The 20606-nt window shown below is 37.6% G+C and overlaps 4 protein-coding genes and 1 non-coding gene across 8 annotated transcripts; 4 read left to right on the plus strand and 1 right to left on the minus strand.

The window, feature by feature from the left end:
* Positions 1-1106: 1106 nt before the first annotated feature.
* TRNAD-GUC (transfer RNA aspartic acid (anticodon GUC)) lies at positions 1107-1178 on the minus strand. Its single transcript has one exon. It is a non-coding gene; the product is annotated as a tRNA-Asp (tRNA).
* A 397-nt stretch (positions 1179-1575) lies between these two features.
* Positions 1576-5212, plus strand: LOC103427841 (uncharacterized). 4 transcript variants are annotated; one of them, XM_008365924.4, is made up of 14 exons: positions 1576-1958; positions 2056-2118; positions 2315-2367; positions 2570-2650; positions 2808-2881; positions 3005-3096; positions 3191-3297; positions 3386-3528; positions 3604-3651; positions 3878-3930; positions 4042-4126; positions 4250-4316; positions 4418-4528; positions 4894-5212. In XM_008365924.4, exons 1-14 carry the CDS (start codon positions 1753-1755, stop codon positions 5004-5006), a joined length of 1296 nt encoding a protein of 431 aa, XP_008364146.1. In that variant the 5' UTR covers positions 1576-1752; the 3' UTR covers positions 5007-5212. The 4 variants fall into 4 exon arrangements, with proteins under 4 accessions (XP_008364146.1, XP_070678933.1, XP_070678932.1 ...); XM_070822832.1 differs by having other exon boundaries at positions 3440-3528; XM_070822831.1 differs by having other exon boundaries at positions 1622-1958; positions 2564-2650; positions 3440-3528.
* Positions 5213-6394: 1182 nt separating this feature from the next.
* LOC103427842 (F-box protein At1g61340-like) lies at positions 6395-8044 on the plus strand. Its single transcript, XM_008365926.4, has 3 exons — positions 6395-7174; positions 7276-7350; positions 7444-8044. The coding sequence occupies exons 1-3, from the start codon at positions 6899-6901 to the stop codon at positions 7711-7713; spliced, it is 621 nt and encodes a 206-aa protein (XP_008364148.2). The 5' UTR covers positions 6395-6898; the 3' UTR covers positions 7714-8044.
* Positions 8045-11034: 2990 nt separating this feature from the next.
* Positions 11035-13819, plus strand: LOC103427843 (uncharacterized). The gene is made up of 7 exons (XM_008365927.4): positions 11035-11259; positions 11370-12133; positions 12262-12450; positions 12545-12653; positions 12734-12792; positions 12866-13361; positions 13442-13819. Exons 1-7 carry the CDS (start codon positions 11097-11099, stop codon positions 13549-13551), a joined length of 1890 nt encoding a protein of 629 aa, XP_008364149.3. The 5' UTR covers positions 11035-11096; the 3' UTR covers positions 13552-13819.
* A 2488-nt stretch (positions 13820-16307) lies between these two features.
* Positions 16308-17697, plus strand: LOC103427844 (uncharacterized). Its single transcript, XM_008365928.4, has one exon. It carries the CDS (start codon positions 16679-16681, stop codon positions 17525-17527), a length of 849 nt encoding a protein of 282 aa, XP_008364150.3. The 5' UTR covers positions 16308-16678; the 3' UTR covers positions 17528-17697.
* Positions 17698-20606: the final 2909 nt, after the last annotated feature.

Consider the following 20606-nt stretch of genomic DNA (forward strand, 5'->3'; position numbering starts at 1 on the left):
AAAAAATTTTCAAATTCCAACGGTAACCTGACGACAACATAAAGTTAGCTGGCCGCTACTAGTTGGCGTCTCATGCTAACACCAGGTAGCCGTTGACATTCAAATGGGCTGGGGTGGAGGGCTGACAAAATGTTAAGCTTGACATTCTGATGCTAAAGGGCTAGTTGGAAATGACCAGGGGGGCTGGCCTGATTTGGGGGTTTGGGCCCAATATGGCCCACAAGTCATTTGGTCTAGTCCTCGGTTGGAGATGGTTTTCGTATTCCGAGCTATTTTTAGCCCTATAACCTTTTGGCCGGATCGATTGGAGATGACCTAAAACATATTATTCGGGCCAAAACAAAAATATGATACGCGCTAAGGAAGAGCATGCAAAACATATTTGTTCTGGGAGTAAATTACAATGCAATCGCTCTGCATTTGAGACTCATCGTCGTCTTCGTCCAGAATGTAGACCAAAACACGTTTTCTTGCAGCGAAAACACAGGCCACGCCTCTTGACGCTGTTACAATAAAATTCAACCGAAATTTCAGAGCAACTTCTTTTAGGAACTTGTTCGATTTTTACTGAGAAACAATTTTAAGAACTTACAGCTGACTGCCAGGGGAGCAACGACGGAATGAGGTATACTGCGCACCTTCTCACTCTGCATTTCCAGGTGAACAACAGAGTCCTAAATGTACACATTTCGGAAAGTATCATTTATTGAAGAGCAACTTGGGAAGAGAACATGCACGACAAAGAGGCATCAAGTGACCCTTTACCACAGTGGTGAAAAGGTGTCGAGCCATTGCATGACAGCGTGGATTCAAACTCCGTTGATGACTAATATAATGTGAGAGAAAAACCTGAGAAGCGGCTGGCTTGTCGAACTGAAGCTGAAAGGGAAGAACTCGCTGGGCCTCGTCGGTTTCCATGGCTAAATCTGCAAGCGCAGAGAGCTTTGCAATAAAACCCTGCTGCTAACACTGGAATGAATGGGAGCAAAAACGCCGGCGTTGTGGAAGAGGGAGATGGTGACTGAACTGAAGCAGTGCTCTGAGAGAGAGAGAGAGAGAGAGAGAGAGAGAGAGAGAGAGAGATTTGAATAAAAACAAAAACAATACGCCGTTGCCGGGGATCGAACCCGGGTCACCCGCGTGACAGGCGGGAATACTTACCACTATACTACAACGACTGAGTTGCTACTTGCTCATGAAATATCCCTTATATCACTTGGGCACTTGTAATTTATATGGAGTATATCACTTTGGACCTATAATTGTTATGTTGCGATTTAAATCTTGTAGTTTACTTATTGTTGCAATTCAAAAATAAGGTCTCATTAGCTTAACTACATCATTGAAATGTAACCATAATAAAATAACAAAATTTTAAAAGTAGAAACGTACGAAAAAGTTATTAAACGTAAACAATCATTTTATATACAAAAAATTACTTTATATACATCGAAGTGGAAAGTTGCCCAAAATAGATAGAGAGTATATAATATTACATTTTGGCCCATAAAAATGAGAAAGAATTCAAGGTAAATTCCGTTGCTTAAAATTGAAGGAGTATTGTTATTATGATATGATGATATTTTTCTTCACGTATAAATGAAATGTGGTACGTTCGAATCTGGACGAATTCGTATCAGGATGTACCAAAAAAAAAAAAAACTGAAGCAGCATTCCCTATTTTTGGCGGTAATACCCAAACCCAGCAAGCTCTCACTCATAGCTGATCAGCAAGCCTCAAGAGCTTGAACGATGGCCGAAGAAGAAGAGCGGCAGCAGCACCAACCCAATTCGCCTTCCCCAGACGCAGAAATTACAGAACACCCAACCCAGCAACAGCAAGACGGCTACTCTTGGCCGGCGATTCGGTTCGATGTTCATCCGCACAGAGCCTTCCACTTCCGCCACCAGTTCCGAACTTCCCCAATTCCCAACAGCTTTCTCAAGGGCGTCACATGGTAATTCCTTTTGCATCCGCCTTACTTTCCCATGATTTTTTTTTTCATAAATTTGTTGTCTTTTTGTTTGGGGTTTGATTTTTTGTTTCCGGCGTAGGTCGCCGGATGGGTCGTGCTTTCTTACCAGTTCCGAGGACAACACGCTTCGGGTTTTCGCATTGTAAGTTCTCATCGATTGACGGCTTTTGTCTTATTTTTGTATGGATTTTGAGTAGAGCATTGCCGTTTGATTTGGGTTACAATTTGGGGATTTTGTTTCTGACTTTCAGAACTCAAAATGCAGTTCAAAAACCAACCTTTTCGAAAATCGCTGACGGTGGTGTTCGCTAACTCTACTCTTGTTTCGTTTTTATCAGACCAGATTATGGGAGTGAGAATGATCATGGGTGTTCTGTAGCTGCTGATGAAGGTAAGTTCTTGCCCCGAAATATATTTGCTTTGGAGTTTATTGTATGCCAATCTGCCAATAGAAGACTTGTTACCTGAAAGTTTATGGTTGGTATTGTTTGAATGAAAATTTTCGGGGACGAGCTATGTTTGATTGGTTTTGTATTTGCATGTAAGTGTAATCATCTTTTTAGACATTTTATGTTTGTACTCTTAAGCTGCAGATTCGTATGCTGCAAACCTTGTTGTGAACGAGGGAGAGTCTGTATACGACTTCTGTTGGTACCCATACATGTCTGCTTCAGGTACTTTTGTAACTCTTCTAAGGGGGGACAATTTGTTAAGTTTATTCTTTATTGTGACGATGAGAACCTGAACTTGATATTCAGGTTATTTACTTTAGAGTGGCTGATATGATTCTGTAAGCTAAAGCTTGATTTGGAATTTTCTACGACATTGCAGACCCGGTTACCTGTGTTTTTGCAACTACATCTCGTGACCATCCCATTCATCTTTGGGATGCTTCTTCTGGACAGGTGCTGGCTCATTATTACAAATCTAGATCACTCTTTTCCCATGTGTACACAGCTCTTCTATGTATTTTTTGGTTTAATGTTTGTATATCTTATTACACCATTGGTATTGGGCTGAAATTGCAGCTACGTTGCACTTATCGTGCTTATGATGCTGTGGATGAAATCACGGCTGCTTTTTCAATTGCCTTTCCTTTTCAATATTCTACTGGAACAAAGTAAGCAATATTCTTTTCCTTTCCTTTTCAAAGGTTATATAATTCAATTGCATGTTTTCTACTTCGTTTTTATGTGACTTCAATTGTTTTGTAGGATTTTTGCTGGATACAACAAATCCGTTCGGGTGTTTGATTTACATAACCCTGGTAGGGATTTTGAACAATATTCGACACTTCAAGGAAACAAAGAAGGCCAAACGGGTACATGTTATCAATTTATCTCTAATTTCTGATGATAAATTACGAAGATGTGCAAGTGCACATTTCTCAACGTTTTTATTGTGGACAGGTATAGTGTCCGCAATGTCTTTTTGTCCAACCCATAGTGGAATGCTTGCTATAGGTTCTTACAGCAAAACTGCTGCAATATATAGCGAAGATAATATGGAACCCTTGTATGTATTGCATGGTCATGAAGGTGGGATTACACATGTAAGTCATCATTCCTTATTGTGCATTTCACTTTGATCATAACTTCAACAGATGAACCGAAGCTTTTGCTTTCAGGTCCAGTTTTCAAAGGATGGAAATTATTTATATACTGGAGCCCGAAAGGTAAATGCTTTTACATGCTCCATCATTTTTTGTTTTAATTTTTTCTGTCTCTCCGTTATTTAATGGATATACGGTAAACCAGTTCTATGTAAAAACTGTCAGTTTATAGTGTGACTTATTCTTCACATGGAAATTTATTAACGTATTATATGTAATATATTAGCATTTGTGATCTTGCATTCGATTCTAAATGTGATTGACTTTGGCTTCCATAAATTACTCGAAGGATCCTTATATATTATGCTGGGATATACGCAAAGCAGTTGATGTTGTGTACAAGTAAGATATTTTTTCTTTCCTTCTTTAGTGGTTTAGTTTAGAAAGATATATAGTTTTTTGTACATTGGAGGTCTCTTCTGCTCATGTTACTTTATTTGCCCCTGGAATCAGGTTATATAGGTCATCGGAAGATACCAACCAACGGATTTTGTTTGATATTGAGCCACTTGGACGCCATCTTTGTACAGGTGGTCAGGTACCGTCTTACCTTTGAATTATGTTTCAGTGTCCAAATATGATGCCATAAACCAAGTCAAAACTCCAAACCCCATTTCGGATGTAATGAAACAACTTTTTTAATCGTGTATATGTGTTTTAGGACGGTGTTGTGCATATCTATGATCTGCAAACTGGACAATGGGTATCAGGCTTCCAAGCGGCATTGGGTAATTCATTTCATATCCTATGAAAATTGTTAAAGTGCTACTGCAATAAACCTTAGTCTCTTCTTTTGCTGACTCATTCTTCTGTTCTATACACCACACAGATACTGTTAATGGAATCTCCTTTCATCCCTTTCTGCCAATGGCTACCACTTCTTCAGGGCATCGAAGATTTGTTGATCCTGATGGTGGCAATGACAAATTGCATCTGAGTGGTACCTCCTATAACCCTAATGCCTTTCGGAGATACTTCTGACAAATCACATTGTATATCCTTCCAATTTTAGTCTCCTACATAAATCATGTTTGTTTCTGTTCGTGTCATTTTCTCCACTCTTTTTTTCCCAATCTGCATCTTGTCCTTGTTCCGTTGAACTTGTCGTGGTGTTATGTCCCCCAGTCTTCTCAGGCACTTTAGATTGCATGAAGCTACATGATATGACTTGTTAAAAGAATGAAGTTTGTCATTAGCTCCTAAGCCGGTTTATCTGAGCTGCATGCGTAATTTTCTCTGGATAACATAAGAAAGGGTCAGTGATTCACTGTACTAATAGAAGGTTAATTGTCCCGTGATATGCAGGTGATGAAAACTGTGCTTCTGTGTGGAGTTTCTCTGTTGCTTCAATGGTGGAGAATGATGGTGCAATGGACGGTGATGATTATAACAGCCACAACCTTGACCAGCATCCCTAGACAAACAGCCATGGCGAGCCTTCGTTATGTAAAGATCGATGGAGATGTGTGCATCATTTGCCTAATTGTTGTACATTAATTGAATTAGAAGGTTATGAACAAGATCAGTCAAATAGGAAATGACTTCATGCATCGACTTGTAAAAGTACAACCCAAATATTTGAGCTCAATTTTTATGGTATACGGGAAACGACGAGTTTTACAAATCCTCTTTTTTTTTTTCGTCTTCAACTTTCAGAGGAAAAGTGAGATCGAAGTGAGTTTCAGTGGGTGTTTCGAAAAATAAGCTTTTAAAAAAATAAAAAAAAAGAACGAGCTGGTGACTTAGCTACGATAATTTTCTTACAGACATTTTAATATCTCTTGGCTATCATCATATGATTCATGAGCATCAGAAATCAAACTAGAACGTACATTATGGAATACGGGTATGAAATTCGTCCCTAACTATTAAGCTATCCCATGATAACTCAGTGTAACAACGGCCTCAAATCTAGTTTCTGATTCTCAAATTTACCAAATGTAAGCAGACTAATTGTTATTCCCTTGTGGCATTTTCGTCTTCGACGGAAAATGACATGCTTTGCTATCTCCCGACTTTTTTGGCCTCCTCAAATCTTGCTAGTTACTTCTAACTCAAACACTCCTCGTGACACAATGATAGCGATTTAAAAACTACGGATTTCTAACTTCGTATGCATTTCTTTTGATCTAAACGAGTCATTAGCTCGATACGAAATGACATAAAAATAGCAGGTTTCTAATTTACCAATTCACGAGTTGGATTGATATCATATCATTCGTTAAGAACCAATAAGATATCGTTTGTCACATCTAGCCATCATGTTTAACAATTTTTTGCATGACCAGTTAACCTGATACGAAACAACACAACCCACTAACACATCTAGTCGTGATCGAGCTAACTGTAAATAAAGTAACGATTTTAACACGACACGATCTATTAAAATAACGAGTATAACACGAAGAGTTCGGTAAAAGCATGACAAATGCAATCCATTTGCCGGGGTCTAAACGATAACGCGATCAAGCGACACCATCGACGAATGTTCGTAAAGGAAAATATTGGGTTAAAGACAAAACCTTAAGTCAAGCGATAAGTATGAACTTCTTGCAAGTTGCAACCACTAACCAAACATACTTTTCGTATTTGACGCGTTCACGGTTTTGACGTGTACTTGTTGCTGCTGCTAATGCAACAGCCGTCAGCCAACCAATCCACAATCTTCAGTCAAACGAGGCCCACCACCAGTCATGTATTAGAAAAACATAAAATCCTCACCGTCCACCGATATCGTACATACACGTGTCACGACATAAACGAGTCAAGAAAACTCCACCACCAGATGAGACTGTCACTTTATTGTAACCCCAACCCAACGTGCTAAGAAAGCTACCGACGCAGCCGACTCGGACCGACCATATCGCCATGTCATCACCCACGGCGGCACCCGTGCAGCTTCCTACCTGCGCTCTCCGTCCGCCGCGTGTCCGCTCAACGGCTAGTTTTGCTTACCCTCCTTTTTTTTCAATTTTTTTTAACTGCCCAAAAGGATAAATTACAGGAACCCGAGATATTTTTCACAGAAAGTTCGAGTCGATTCCGCGAACCGCGTAGAATTTACCAGTTTTCGCTTTTTTCAAAAAATAATAAAAATATAATCTTTTCGCCCCCTGTATAAAATCCAAAAGCCTCCTGCTACTGGTGGAAAAATCGATTGTTCTGTTTCCATTCCGCAGCAAAAACACACAGAGGAGAGAGAAAGTCTAGAGAGAGAAAGAGATACTGTGAACAAGGCTCGAATCTAGGGTTTGATAAGACTTTTGTTTTTGGAGTTTGGGATTTTGAGATTACTGATTGGTTGGAGAAAATGGCGTTGGGAAAGAAGTGCAGGAGTTGCTTGACATCCAAGCGCGGCGCCGGCGGAGTGACGGCGGAGGCGGAGGGGACGATGGAGTTAGGGTTTGTGAAGTACACGCGAGCTTTGGGGAGGAAGAGGATTGGGATTTCTAACAATGGCGAGGGGGATTCGCCGGCTGATTTGTATCCCAAGACTCCATTGAAGAAGCAGCGGAGTGGGGAGATGGTTTGGGAGTCGGAAACTGCCGCCTCCTCCTCTCTAGAAGCTTTGCCTCAGGAGATTCTGGTTAGCCCCAAATTCTCAATTTTTTTCGATTGAAAAATCAATGCAGAATCGATTTCGATTTAATTCGTTGCTAATCATATTACTATTTTTGTGCTTTGCAGTTGAAGATTGTGTGTGGAGTCGATCACGATGATTTGAAGCAGCTTTTCCATGTATCGAAAGCAATTAGAGAAGTGGTGAGTTTAATCAGTTCAATTAACTTAGTAATTGATTTTTATTTGTTTTAGCAACTGGCATTGATTTTGATATTTCCTACTGTGCGATTGCAGACTCTGATTGCTAAGCAGTGGCATTTCGCTTACAGCACGCCTTCGAAAACCCCTGCTTTCCGAACCGCTATCGATTTCTCAGATTGCAACAGCTGCCTGGATGAGATTGAAGCTCCGAATGCTCCGAAACAGTGGAGGCAGATGCACAGGAAGTTGCCTAACGAGAAGAAGCTTGCTGGGTTGTCTGTGAACTTGTTTGCCTCGTGGGACGAGGAGGAGGAGGAGCAGGGGGCTCGAAAGGGGCTGTTCATGGAGGAAGACGATGAGTGAGTCTGCAAATATGCAATGTGGGTACTGTAAATACAAACTCATACTTGTGATTTCATAGTTTTCATCGATTAGGTAAGGATCGATAGCTGCAGAGTATGTGCATAACAGAGAAATATATTGTCGCAAGCAGTTTCTTCAAAGCCATCATTGAAGACCATAAACTTGCTTGTTCATCTCTTTTTGTACATGTTTTGGAGAGAGAGAGAGAGAGATTCCACTATTCACAAGTTGTTTGTTAAGGGCTAATCTTGTGCCCTTCCACTCGGATAATGAATGTAGAATGTGTATAACATTTGTGTTTTTTATGAAATGAAATCATGTTTTCATGTAATTCTTCTTTCTTATTTCATAAATGTTGGTTTTATTATGTAATTTCAACTTTCTTCGTAGTATCAGAGCAGGTGAAGCCAAACGGACACATATACTTCACGTTATTCTATTGTGTTGTCTAAGTATTAGACTCGAAAATTTGTTTTGCATGTTGAAAATAAGTTCCACATTGATAGAAGAATAGACCTTGTATGAGTTTTATAATAGAATTTTAACTTTCTTCAATAGTAACCGTAACTGAAGTATGGAAAACATAAACTTATTTACGTTTTTCATATTTATTTTATTTTTTAACCGTCAGATTGAACGTAACTATTAAAGTATGAATTTGATGACGACGGTATAATCAAATTTTGGGAATTGGCACGTCATCGGATGTTATTTAGAGCAATTGGTGGGAACTGGGAATTTACCATATCGGCTGTACGGGGTGTAAGTGGACATTGCCTAAATTTTAGCTGTTCTAATTAAATCATGGGACACTTTGGATGCGGTCCCTAGCTATCAATATTCTTTGATTGAAACCTTGTTAGTTTTTAGTTTTTGATTGAGGTCCCTGACATTAATATAATAATGTAAGTTACTATATTTTTAAATTAAAAATTAAAAATTGAAATTTGTAATTGTTTATATTAATGAGATTTTAAATAAAACCCATAATTTATGGGATTAAAAATAATAAAATATAAATTATACTCTCTATTATATTGTGTGTGTGTGTACATATATGTATGAGTACATTAACCAAAATTAACAAAAAAAGGTATTGTACCAAAACATGGATACATTCTCAAATCAACGAAAAAGAATGTACCCATATAAGTTTAAACATGGATTAAAAAATTTGAATGGATTTTATATTAAAAAAAGGGTACATTTTACATATAACAAATTGATATATTTGAGAATGGGTACATTTAAGATTTAAAAAATTGAAAAATTATATGAATGGGTACATTTAAGATTAAAAAATTGAGAATCTTTTTATATATATAAAAAAAACTAATAGGTACAAACTTAATTTAATTTAATTTTTTATTATTTTAGAAATGTTTGAATTGAAAATTAATTAGAAGTTTAATAGAGGTGTGAATATTAAACCCTAAATTAATTACTAATTTTTATATTAAAAATTATATAATAAACATGTAAATTCATTATCACATTAATGATAGGGACTTGAATCAAAATTTGAGAACTAATAAGGTCTTAGTCAATGAACAGTAAGAACTAGGGACCGAATACTAATTTTTCCTTAAATCATTCTTCCAATGAAAGTAAGGCTGGTTTGGTTCGAATGTCTTCGTAACGCTTTCCGATAAATATTTTGTTTTAATTGGCTGTGACTTGCATTTCCTTGGGAGCAGCCTCTCCATAAATGGGGGTAAGGCTAGCTGACATTCACCTCTCCCAGACCCTGCGTAAAGCGGGAGCCTTGTGTACTGGGTATGACCTTTGGCTGTGACTTGCATTTCCCTTTTAGGGTTCAAAAGCAAAGCATCCGAATACGGGCAAAAGAAGAAGGGAAGCTTGTAATACTGTATGTTAAAGTCTCGAAAGGTAGACTTGATTGAATAGGACATTAAAATAATTGAGTGCGTTGTAAGAAAATTTAAGTTGAGCAAGTGAGGTTAAATTAAACGGTGTCGCTCTGTTATTCAACTTTGTCACTTTGTTATTAAATTCTCATCTCAAATTTAAATGTAGCTTTAAAGTATGAATTTGATCAATAATGTTCTAAGCAATTTTGGGCTATAAATCAGGTGTTTGGGTTTACATGAGTGGGTACGGCGTCCATCTAAATCGAGTCAATAAATGATCAGGTTGATGGCAAATAGAGTAAGGATGGTTTTGACTCAACTCTAACCGGCTAATTGGGTTTTAAGTCGGGTTGATTGTAGACAAATTCGGGTCAATCCTTATGTAGTTGCTTGCTCCATGGAGTCTATACAAACATTTATTTTGTTTATATAGTTAAAGGAATAAAAGTACAATAGTAAGGGAAATTTTATTAGAACCCATGTAACTTTTTTTCTACATCTAACTTACTCTCTACACTCATATTATTTTTAATTAATGAATTAATCTCTCCTTAAACCTAAAATTATTACCTAAAATACCCTTCCATACCCAATTCAAAATGTTAATTTCTCTTTACACCCATGTATAAAACAAAATTTCAAACTAAGTAGTGTTGAACTTTGATTCATGTTGACTATAAAGTCTCTCGTAGTTTTCATGCAGATCCTTCTATTTTGAGGGGACTCCTTGAAGATTTGAGTTCAGGGCACACCAACTGACCATGATCATAGAAGGTTGTTGAGCCATTGACATAGAAGATGTGGCCCGTAACTTAGGTACATCTTCAAGGCTTTTGCTTATACTTTATATGTTGTTTATTTAATTTGAATGGGTTGAGAGTGAGATGTTGGTTCATCCAGCTCCTCCATCCTTGCGGGTTTTAGCCATCAATAATAAAAAACTTGTTTTTCTCTATAAGAGTTATTAGGGTTTTAGTTGGGATGAACGTGGAATAAATAAGGAGTGATGGTAACGTTTAATTATAGTGTGTGGGTTTATTGATAAGTTGTAGTTTTATTATTAATTTCATCTTGTACTTGATGGTAATTATGCAAGATGATAAAACAGACAATTAGCATTTAAAATTTAAATTAAGTGTAGAAAGAGGCTACATGGGTTTAATAAAATTTTCCTAATATTAATGAGCAGGGAGGAAGGGAGGGAAAAAAATAATTTAAACTTCGAAATTCTTGTAGTGATAATATCCTTTACCATTATCACCTAAAAAGAAATATCGAACCAAGAAAAAAAAAACTAATTAAAAAAAACGAAAGAAGTCCGTGATACAAATACAAATGGAAGACCCATATATGCAGCCCATTTTACAAAGCCCAAAATTTAAAGTCGGTTTGAAATCTTAGGCCCAGCAAATTTCCACCGCCATTACAAATCATACATAACCATCTTCGTTTCGCGCGTTTTATCTCTCTCATATTATATATCCGTACCGTTTCTTTTCTGTACTCTCTCTAATGGCCTCAGCGAAACGCGAAGCTCCTCCCAGTGAAGACCAACCCCAGGAGGCCCTGAAGAAGGCCAGGGTCGCCGGCGATAACGTTTCGTCCTGCAACTCGTCTTCAGAACCCCTAAACCGGAAGCAGCGTGTAGCGCTCAATCGCGCCGACTGTGCCCTAGGTATTTTGAATTTGAATTTTCCTCTGTCGTTACCCTAAACCTAAAAATTTAATTGCTGCGATTGATGAATTGAATTGGTTTTTTTTTTCTTTTTTTCTTTTTGTGGTAAGATTTTGTAATCGAGGGCAATGAGCGTCGAGGATATGCACTTTGCGATCAGGGCTTTGCTTATTGCTGGTCCGGAGCTCGAGCGAATGTGGGGATTAATGGAGGGAAGTACTGTTTCGGCTGCAAGATCGTGTCTTATCAGTCGGTGGACATGGAGGATACTAAGCTTGATCAGCAGCATCTATGCCGACTCGGAATTTCGAGAGGGGATGATGCGGTTGGGAGCCTTGGGGAAACAGCTTTCGGCTTTGGGTATGGGGGCACTGGAAAATTCTCGTATCATAGCAAGTTTTCGGATTATGGTGAGAAGTTTGGTCTTGGCGATACCATAGCGTGTGCTGTCGATCTCGAGGATAAATCTCTTGCTTCCATTGGGTTCTATAAGAATGGGAAATGGTTGGGTCGAGCAACGTTTTTCGAGGTTAAGGTTTTGGGCGTTTCAGGGGTGGATACTGCTGCGGGGAAGATGGAATGGGAGTCGGGGTTTTTCCCTCACGTTTTGTTGAAAAATGTGGTGGTGGAGCTGCAGTTCAATGTTGAAGATGGACTTGTTGCTGAAGAGGGTTTTAAGCCTTGGGCATGTGCACTTGAGGATGGAAATGCAGTGATGGGACCTGCTTTTTCAGACCCGAGGGCTTGTGAAGTGGTTATGATGGTGGGTTTGCCTGCATCTGGAAAGACTACTTGGGCAGAGAAATGGGCGAAACAACATCCCGAGAAGCGTTATATTGTGCTTGGAACAAATTTAATTCTCGATCAAATGAAGGTGAGTGCGATTGTTTAATGTTCTTGTCTTATTTTGTTTTCGCCATTCTAGTGCACTCACTAGAGAGCTTCTAGCGGTGTTTGTTTTATCGACCAGTATTTAATTGCAGAGTGTGAAACTGTGTTCAGGTGCCAGGGCTTTTGCGCGAGAGCAATTATGGTGAACGATTTCATTTCCTGATGAATCGAGCAACGGATATTTTTAACGTCCTTTTATCCAGAGCAGCCACCACACCTCGCAATTACATAATTGATCAGACAAATGTATACAAGAGTGCTCGTAAACGTAAACTTAAGCCATTTGCTTTCTTCCGGAAGGTAAGCTACGTGTCCATGTAAATTTATATGGAAAGATTTGTATTCAGCTTACTTAACCATATGGGTAATTTTGTGTTTTAATTTTCTATTCCAGATTGCTGTTGTGGTGTTCCCAAGCCCCGAAGTGCTGAGTGTTCGTTCCGAGAAAAGAATGGAAGAAATGGGAAAGGAGCTCCCTGCTGAAGCAGTAAATAATATGTTAGGTAATGGATCCTCCACCATCTTTGTTCTTCTAATGTTTATCATGTTGTTGTATTTAAGAGGCGTGTTATATTTTTGGCAGCCAATTTTGTTTTACCTGTCAGCAAGGATATGCGTGGTTCAGATGAGTACTTCGACGAGGTAAATTACTGACAAACTGCACACTTTGATTGTACTATTTGTGTTGTGGCTAATTCTTGTTTTCTTCTGTAAGGCTATGTTTGTAGAACTCAACAGAGAAGAGTCACAGAGATATTTGGATGAGATGAAGCGGTCACTCGCAAGCATTGACTCTAATACGTATTCTGTTGGAAGCTCTGTTCCTACGTTCTCACCAAATTATGGGCAAAGTCTTGTGCTGCCAATTCCTCCGCCTGCACCTAGGATGACTGTGGTGCGGCCATATCCTATTGTTTCGCCTTCTCCAAGGGCTGTTAACCCTTCTGGAACTTATTCTGGCTACTCGGGCAGTTACAGTGGTGTTCCTAGGGGAGGTACAGATCATTACCAGAGTTATGGACGACCAGGTGCTCCCACTAACCCCTACGGTAGTAGTACCAGTGGAGCTTATCCAGTAGGCAGTGCAACAACTTCTTTCACAGGCAATGCCTACGGACATCTTGGTGGTGCTGGAGATCCCAGAAGTGCTGCTCCCTGGGCTCCAATAGCACCCACATTTCTTCCCAATCCTTCCCCACCTGCACATGGAGGTAACTTCATTGTAAATTATCGTTACGTGTATCTTTAGATGCTTTATACTATGCTCATTGTGTGATTGGCTGTGATTCAGGCTTACCATATGGAACTCCAGCTCCTGGTCCTCAGTACGGACATCTTCCTCCTGTTAACACTCCATATCATGGAGGCCATTACCCTCCTACGCCGGGGTACTACCACTGACTGCTATAAAGACTTGACGGTCATCATCTTGACGCCTTAGGCTACCCCTCCGGACAGACTATTCACGAAACAGGAAGAACTAGAAGGTAGATTGGGTTTCATACTTTCATGAACTGCTGCTTCTTGCAAAGCATGATAGCTTATAAGATTTTGAGGGAGGGAGGGAGATAGGTAGTTGTATATTTTCAACTCAAGGTTGTATATGACTCTGACTGCATTTTGGTTCTTTCATCAACAATTAACGTAAAATCGCGTTATGATACCATAATGATGCTTAAGTAAAATTAAGTCGTGCACGGCACTGCTTGCAGAAGTGCTAAAAGCACTTTGTGACAACCAAAAAGTTTTTGTGAGTGGCGTGGTTAATAAGAATCGCCAAAAGCTGATGAGGTTGTTTTGGTCTTGAAATTGAAGGGTCCCAAACCATGTGATGAGGCCCGTTTCATTTGGATTTCAACCTTTGAATTGGTCGTGTTATATTCGTTGTCTGCCACAACCAGAAGCAGCTCCAATGTCGTTTCATTTTCCTATCGAGCTAGCTAGAAGTGATCGATATTGAAAAGAACACACAAGCATCCAAAAGCTTGGTTTAGAGTTTAGAATTTAGATAGGTGTGCAAATTGGATTGAAATTTTGATTTCACCCTGTTATGATCCGGTAATTTTCGACTTTGGAACGCCTGAAATTCTAAAATCCAAATTTTTTAAAAGTGTTGAAAAATTGGAAGCTACTTGGAAATTCCGAAGTAAAATTTCGAAATGCATCGGGTTTCCAATCTTGAAGCACACAGAATGACTAAGAGAAAGAATTATTGCTTTGGGTTAAAGAACTCAAGAACAAAGCAATACTCAATGCAAGTGGTGGACTGTGTTTCGAATTCAAATATTCATCTTCTTTAAAATATCGTTTATAATGTAAAAAAAGAACCATTGAATTTTCAAGCGTGAACTACATAAGCATCTCTCATATATTGTTTCACTCAATTATATCATGTATCTCCATTAATCCCCCATACATGCATACAATATCAGAGCGGAGCATCCTTTGGTTGGAGAGGTTCTTCAGTGTGCTCAGAATGCAGATTGATACACCACATGTTATTATATAATTCGAGAAATTTTTTTTTCCAAGTATTCTTTTAATTGTATAATGACACTAATTCCAAGTATTTTTTTTTTCAAGCGTGATATTCCGTCAGATATCTGGACACTAAAAACTCTCTTGATTGGTTGATATTTAATGTCGTTTCGCTTCCAATCACAACGCCTGCATTATTTTCTTCCAAGTCAAGTTAGGATTTAGTGGTTGACAAGTTTCAGGTCAAATCAAACCTGGATATTGCAGAACACGAAAAAAGAAGTCTCCATTCTCTCTTCTGTCTTTTCCAATTAGCCTTTGCAGCACTATAAAAATTTTAGGTACACTTTTACTTTACCAGCAGTTGCACATGCATGCTAACCAAAGTGGATTCCCATTACCATACCACTTTAACGTCTTTTTCAGTATGTCGGAAACACGGTCAACCAAGTGTTACCATACAATTAGTTGAAAATTATTTTTCCTTAAGTTTTCCAACCAATTGTATTTATTACACAATCTCCACTCATTGGCAATGTGTTAACTCTCACATATTTATGTGAACGAGAGTCGGGATTCTTAGGCCCGTTGTTACTCTTTAGCACATTGTTTAAGTGGTCGGGTGTTAAATAAGTCTACATTTCAGAACGCGAGTCAAACATTCTTAGGTCCATGGTCACTCTTTAGCTCATTTGTAGAGCGATCGGTTTGTTAACTAACTCCGTATTGCGAAAAAAGTTACCGCACTCTTCAGTTGGAGAGAGAGCAGGACGATTGTTTTGAAACACCAATTATAGTTTCCTTTACGAAATTTATGGTACTTTGGTTTCCAATCATAGCAGTGCAATATAAGTTGCTTAGCCTTTATGGCATCTAACGAACACCCCCTTTGATTTAAACTTTAAGGCCAAGAAAGCGACATGCAATGCCATTTGGCCATAACTTGAGGATGGCATTGAATCGGTTTCCTATCTTTCAAAGCACTGTCATTAGTTTCAAGGCACATCACATCCCCATTACTCGTCATTAGTATTTAGACGATATGATTGATATTTTATGAACTTTGAATACAGCGTTGAATAAAATAACGACACTTGTTATTGTATCAGTAAATTCATCATATTATTTTGTAATGTAAAAGTGATACGACGGAAATACAATTATAGTTAAAATGGAAAAGCACTATTTTGATGTATCGGATGATTGGTGGTGACCTTCTGAACTGATTAAGTGAATGTGACATATTAAATTCATGAATGCAAATCATTATATACATCTTTTAAGGTTGATCGCTAACCCTAGATTTTATGGGATAAAGGTCACCTTGGTAAATGCATATCAAGCTACCACTTACATGTTAGAGTGACACTTCATCTCCTATGGGAAAGATTTTTTAATGTACCAGAAACACGATTCGGTATACTAAGTATTATAATACAAGTGGTAAATGCATATCAAGGTACCACTTACATGTTAGAATGACCTTGAATATCATCTTTTGTTGTTGACATGAGCTTCACTTTCGACTGAAATTATGTTTTAGCTTTTTGACGTATTCGAAAAGAAAAACGTTATATTTTACTCCAACATAACATTTGAATCCAAACTTTGTAGTGAATTAAAATCGACATAATGCAAGACTTCTATCTATGATATATGAAACTCTCAACATTAACTTCCTCCTATTCACATTCCTTTCCCAAACAGTAATGCTAGATAGGCCAATTATTTAGATCAAATTCGCAAACCATATGGTGTATCACCAATAGAAAATAAACATGTTAATCAACACTTAAATAGTAAATCCGATCATGAACAACCACGACATAATTTACGAAATTTAATTTAAATAGTTGGTCTCTCTAGCGTTACACATTCCAGGTAAAAAAAAAAAAAATCTAAAACTCTAAAACCCCACAACCCAATCCTCTTCCAAAGCCGACACTCTCAATCCATCTCTCCTCCTCCTCCGTCAGTCTTTTTTATCTTCTTCCACCTCCAATGGAATTTGTTTTTGCTTTCTCTTGATAAAGAAAGACCACTTATTTTCATGGAAGAAAATGCGAGTCACATCGTCTGGGAATCCAATTCCAAAACTTCCATTCCAAACTTACTACTTTCCGAAACCATGACCACCTTTTGTGCTTCAATTTCCTCAAGCCCTCTGTTTTCCAGCATTGTCGCTCTCTGCGCTCTGATCCTCCTCTACTTCCCCAACCATTTCCTCCAAATCATTTTTTCGCCGGTCCTGATCATCACCGGATTCCTCATCCTCTCGATTCTCCGCCTCGGCGCAGTTCAGAGAATCGAAACGGAAGGCGATGAGCTAAAAGAAAAGGAAACCAGTCGCTCTCTGCTCGAAAGCGAAGAAAACAGGGGAAACTGCAATGGAATCCAAGAAAAAATCCCAAGTTTGGAAGAGGACCAAGATCAAAGATTTTTAGACTACCAATCTGAAACAGACTCCGAAAGTGAAGCGGGTTTCGACCCGAAGCCGTGCTTCGAAGACTTGTTCGTCGAGTGGAACGTGAAGGCGCCACTGGAGGTCATTTATGAAGAGTACGAAGGTGAAGAAGATGAGGTGGATCCGAATGGAAACGATCCGGACTCAAATCGAAAGGAGGGAAACCAAGTTCTGAGTCTCGAGAAGCACCCTTCGTTGTCGCTGTGTTACCCGGAGTCGGACTCGGATAGCTCGTCGGATTGTGGGTTTTCGGTACCCGGAGCGTGGGACTCGCCGGATGCGATGTGTTTCCGGTGGGAGGATGATAGAGAAGGGCTTATAGAGATTGCTCTGGACAGCAATTCAAAGAGAGGCGAATTGGATTTTCGGTTTGATCACGATCACGATGAAGAGAATTTGATAGAGATTGATATATCTCCGACGAGAAAACAATGAATTTTGCGACGAGAAATGGCAGTTTGACGGCGAACTTAGGTTCAGCTAGTGTTGGATTGGTAATGAGATTAATATTAATACAAGATGGATATGTTTTTTGTTCAAAAAAAAAAAAAGATGGATTATGTTTTCTTGTTTTATGCACAGTAATCAACATCAAATTAATTTAAGGGCTTTTAGTCAGGAAGATTCATGAGATTGACGTAACTATTATTTTAATCTTAATTAACTTTGTCTAACGTAAAATATTTTAGTTTTTTCATGAAAAGTATGTCGTTCACTCGTTAAGTACATGGGTTGGTTTAAAAAAATACCCTTAAAATGGTAGTCATGTAGTAGTTGATGTGGTAGTTTAAAAATGACGTTCACATATTTTTCGCGAAATGACTAAAATAATTTACGGTAGATAAATTAAAAAATCACTTATATCATTGTCACTTAATACTATGGTCTAGTGGTACATTATTGATAACCCATTGCGAAGCTAAGTTTATCCATTTTTCACTTTGTGTAGATAATATTGTGTTAAAAATAAAAAAATAAAAGGAAAATTTGAGCATATCGTTTTAGTTAATTTAACTAAGTTCATATCCGTAGGATTTATTTATTTATTATTTTTTTTTTTTGTGAATTGGAGTGTTTTGAGATGTTAGTTGGGAGAAAAATTTGTGTGGGGCTTTAATTGCCATTGGAATTTACTGAGTGACACTACAATCCAATGATGTATATTTTTTCTTCCCCCCCCCCCCCTTTTTTCTTCCTAAGTTTTCCCTATGGTACATTTATGTTTTGCCGTCGGAGTCTTCAGTTTCTTCTCTCTCCCACTTATGCCATCATGTTAAAAATGGATAATCCACCAAAATAAAGTGAAGGATAACCAATAAATTGTGGAAATATCAACTCGATAGTATGGAGTGAGTCTGCAAGATTGTATTTAAAGTTTGCTATAAAATATTCTAATCCTTTATAGGAGAAACATAAATACGCAAATTGCAACTCAGAGATATATAAAACAGGGACGAGCTGTTGGGCAATGAAATTGTGCTCATACTTGAAAAATAATAATAAACAGCTTTTGTAAATTAAAAAACAAAAGAAAAAGAAAAGGAAAGAAGTATGTGTTTGGATTTTCTTTTTTTTTTCCTCTTTTCATTTCATGGTAGTTGGAGAAAATGACTTTGTTTTTGCCCCATATTCTTTTGAAGAAAGGAAATAAAGAGGGGAAAGAAGACTGCACACGGCAGAGAAAACTAAGGAAGAAAAATGAGAGAATGACAAGAGGAAAAAAATTGAAAAAAAGGAACAGACAAATTTTGTTAAACATCAAGTCTGTGTTAGAATATATATATATATATATATATATATATATATATATATATATATATATATATATATATAGGGAGCTTAAGGGGAGGGATCCTCATTTTTTCAAAAAAAATGGGGACACGCTCCCCACCGTTAGATTGACTTTAATGAAATTGTGTGGTTGAGATTAAAACGCAGGCCATAGAATCTCAACCACATGATTTCATTTAAGTCAAATCCAACGGTGGGGAGCGTGTCCCCATTTTTTTGAAAAAATGGGGATCCCTCCCCTTAAGCAATTCCTATATATATATATATATATATATATATATATATATACAGGCCCTTTATGCAAAGGGATCCCCATATATATATATATATATATATATATATATATATATATATATATATACAGGCCCTTTATGCAAAGGGATCCCCATTTTTTTCAAAAAATGGGGATTAGGTGTGGAGCTCACTTCACATCGAACTTCAACGATCCGAACCGTCTATTTTGTAAGTCTCGATTCATAGATCATTCTTGCAAAAATTCAATTTAATCCGAAACCATTTGCCTATTTAATTATCAAGATAAAATTTCATTGTTTCTTATATAACAAAGTATTCGTTCATTTCTTTGAACCCAATTAGATGTCTTAAACATTTCCGATTTGGCTAATATTTTGTAAGGATGATCTATGAGATGCAACTTGAAAAATAGACGGTTCGGATCGTTAAAGTTCGATGTAATGTGGACCCCACAATTAATCCCCATTTTTATAAAAAAATGGGGAACCCTTTCCTTAAAGATTTCCTATATATATATATATATATATGTATGTATGTATGTATCATATTTTCATTTCATTAAAGATGGAGAAGATAGTTTAATTTTTGGGAAGTTTAACGAAAAGCACTTGGTACTGTTCACTTTAACGAAAATCACATTTTTACACTAAAAAGTCAATCCTGGTACTATTCACTTTACCCTTTATTTTGTCCTTATCATTAAAACTCAAAGTTTTCAAGCCATTTTTATTAGTTTTCCTTTAATTTTTTCCCCATTATTCTTGTGAAGGAAGGAAAGGCACAGTGGGGAAGAAGCGGGCAGGGAAAATTTGGGAAGAAAAAGGGGAGACAGAGGAGATCAGAGGAAAAATGAAATCTTAAATTAATGTTATGGTGTATATCAATTAATAGGATATAAAATTATGAGAGTTTTAAATATTAAAGAAAAATAATAAAAGATAATATTTAAGACTTGCCACTTGGCAAGTTTTGATTGGTTGTAGTGCCACTCAGCAAATTCCAGTGGCAAGCAAAATCTTGCACAAGTTTTTCTCGTTGGTTGGAATGTCTAATATGCCTAAGGATGTCAATTGTAATCGTTAAATCCGATATCTGTGGATAACTGTTTGAATGGATTGGATTTGGGTATGAAAATTGGGGTATATTGGATATGGGAAAAAAACATGAATATTATTCGGTTATGGTTTTGGATATGGTTATAGGAGTTACCCATCCGTATTCGTCCCCGAATCCGAACCGAATAGTATATAATATAATAGTATTATATATATGTATATGTATATTCATTATTCACCGAGTCCATTACCTTGAGAATACAAAAGTTGCATTGTGTGGATTGCGTTTTGTGGGAAAGTTCGAAAGTTTTGATATTAATCAAAATCAATGAGAATTCAATGGTACTTATGGGAGATCTCAAAGATTAACCAACATCATCAACATTTATCATTAATTTTTATACTCCACAAGT

This window comes from Malus domestica, chromosome 05 (genome assembly GCF_042453785.1).
Source record: "Malus domestica chromosome 05, GDT2T_hap1".
NCBI classification, from domain to species: Eukaryota; Viridiplantae; Streptophyta; class Magnoliopsida; order Rosales; family Rosaceae; genus Malus; species Malus domestica.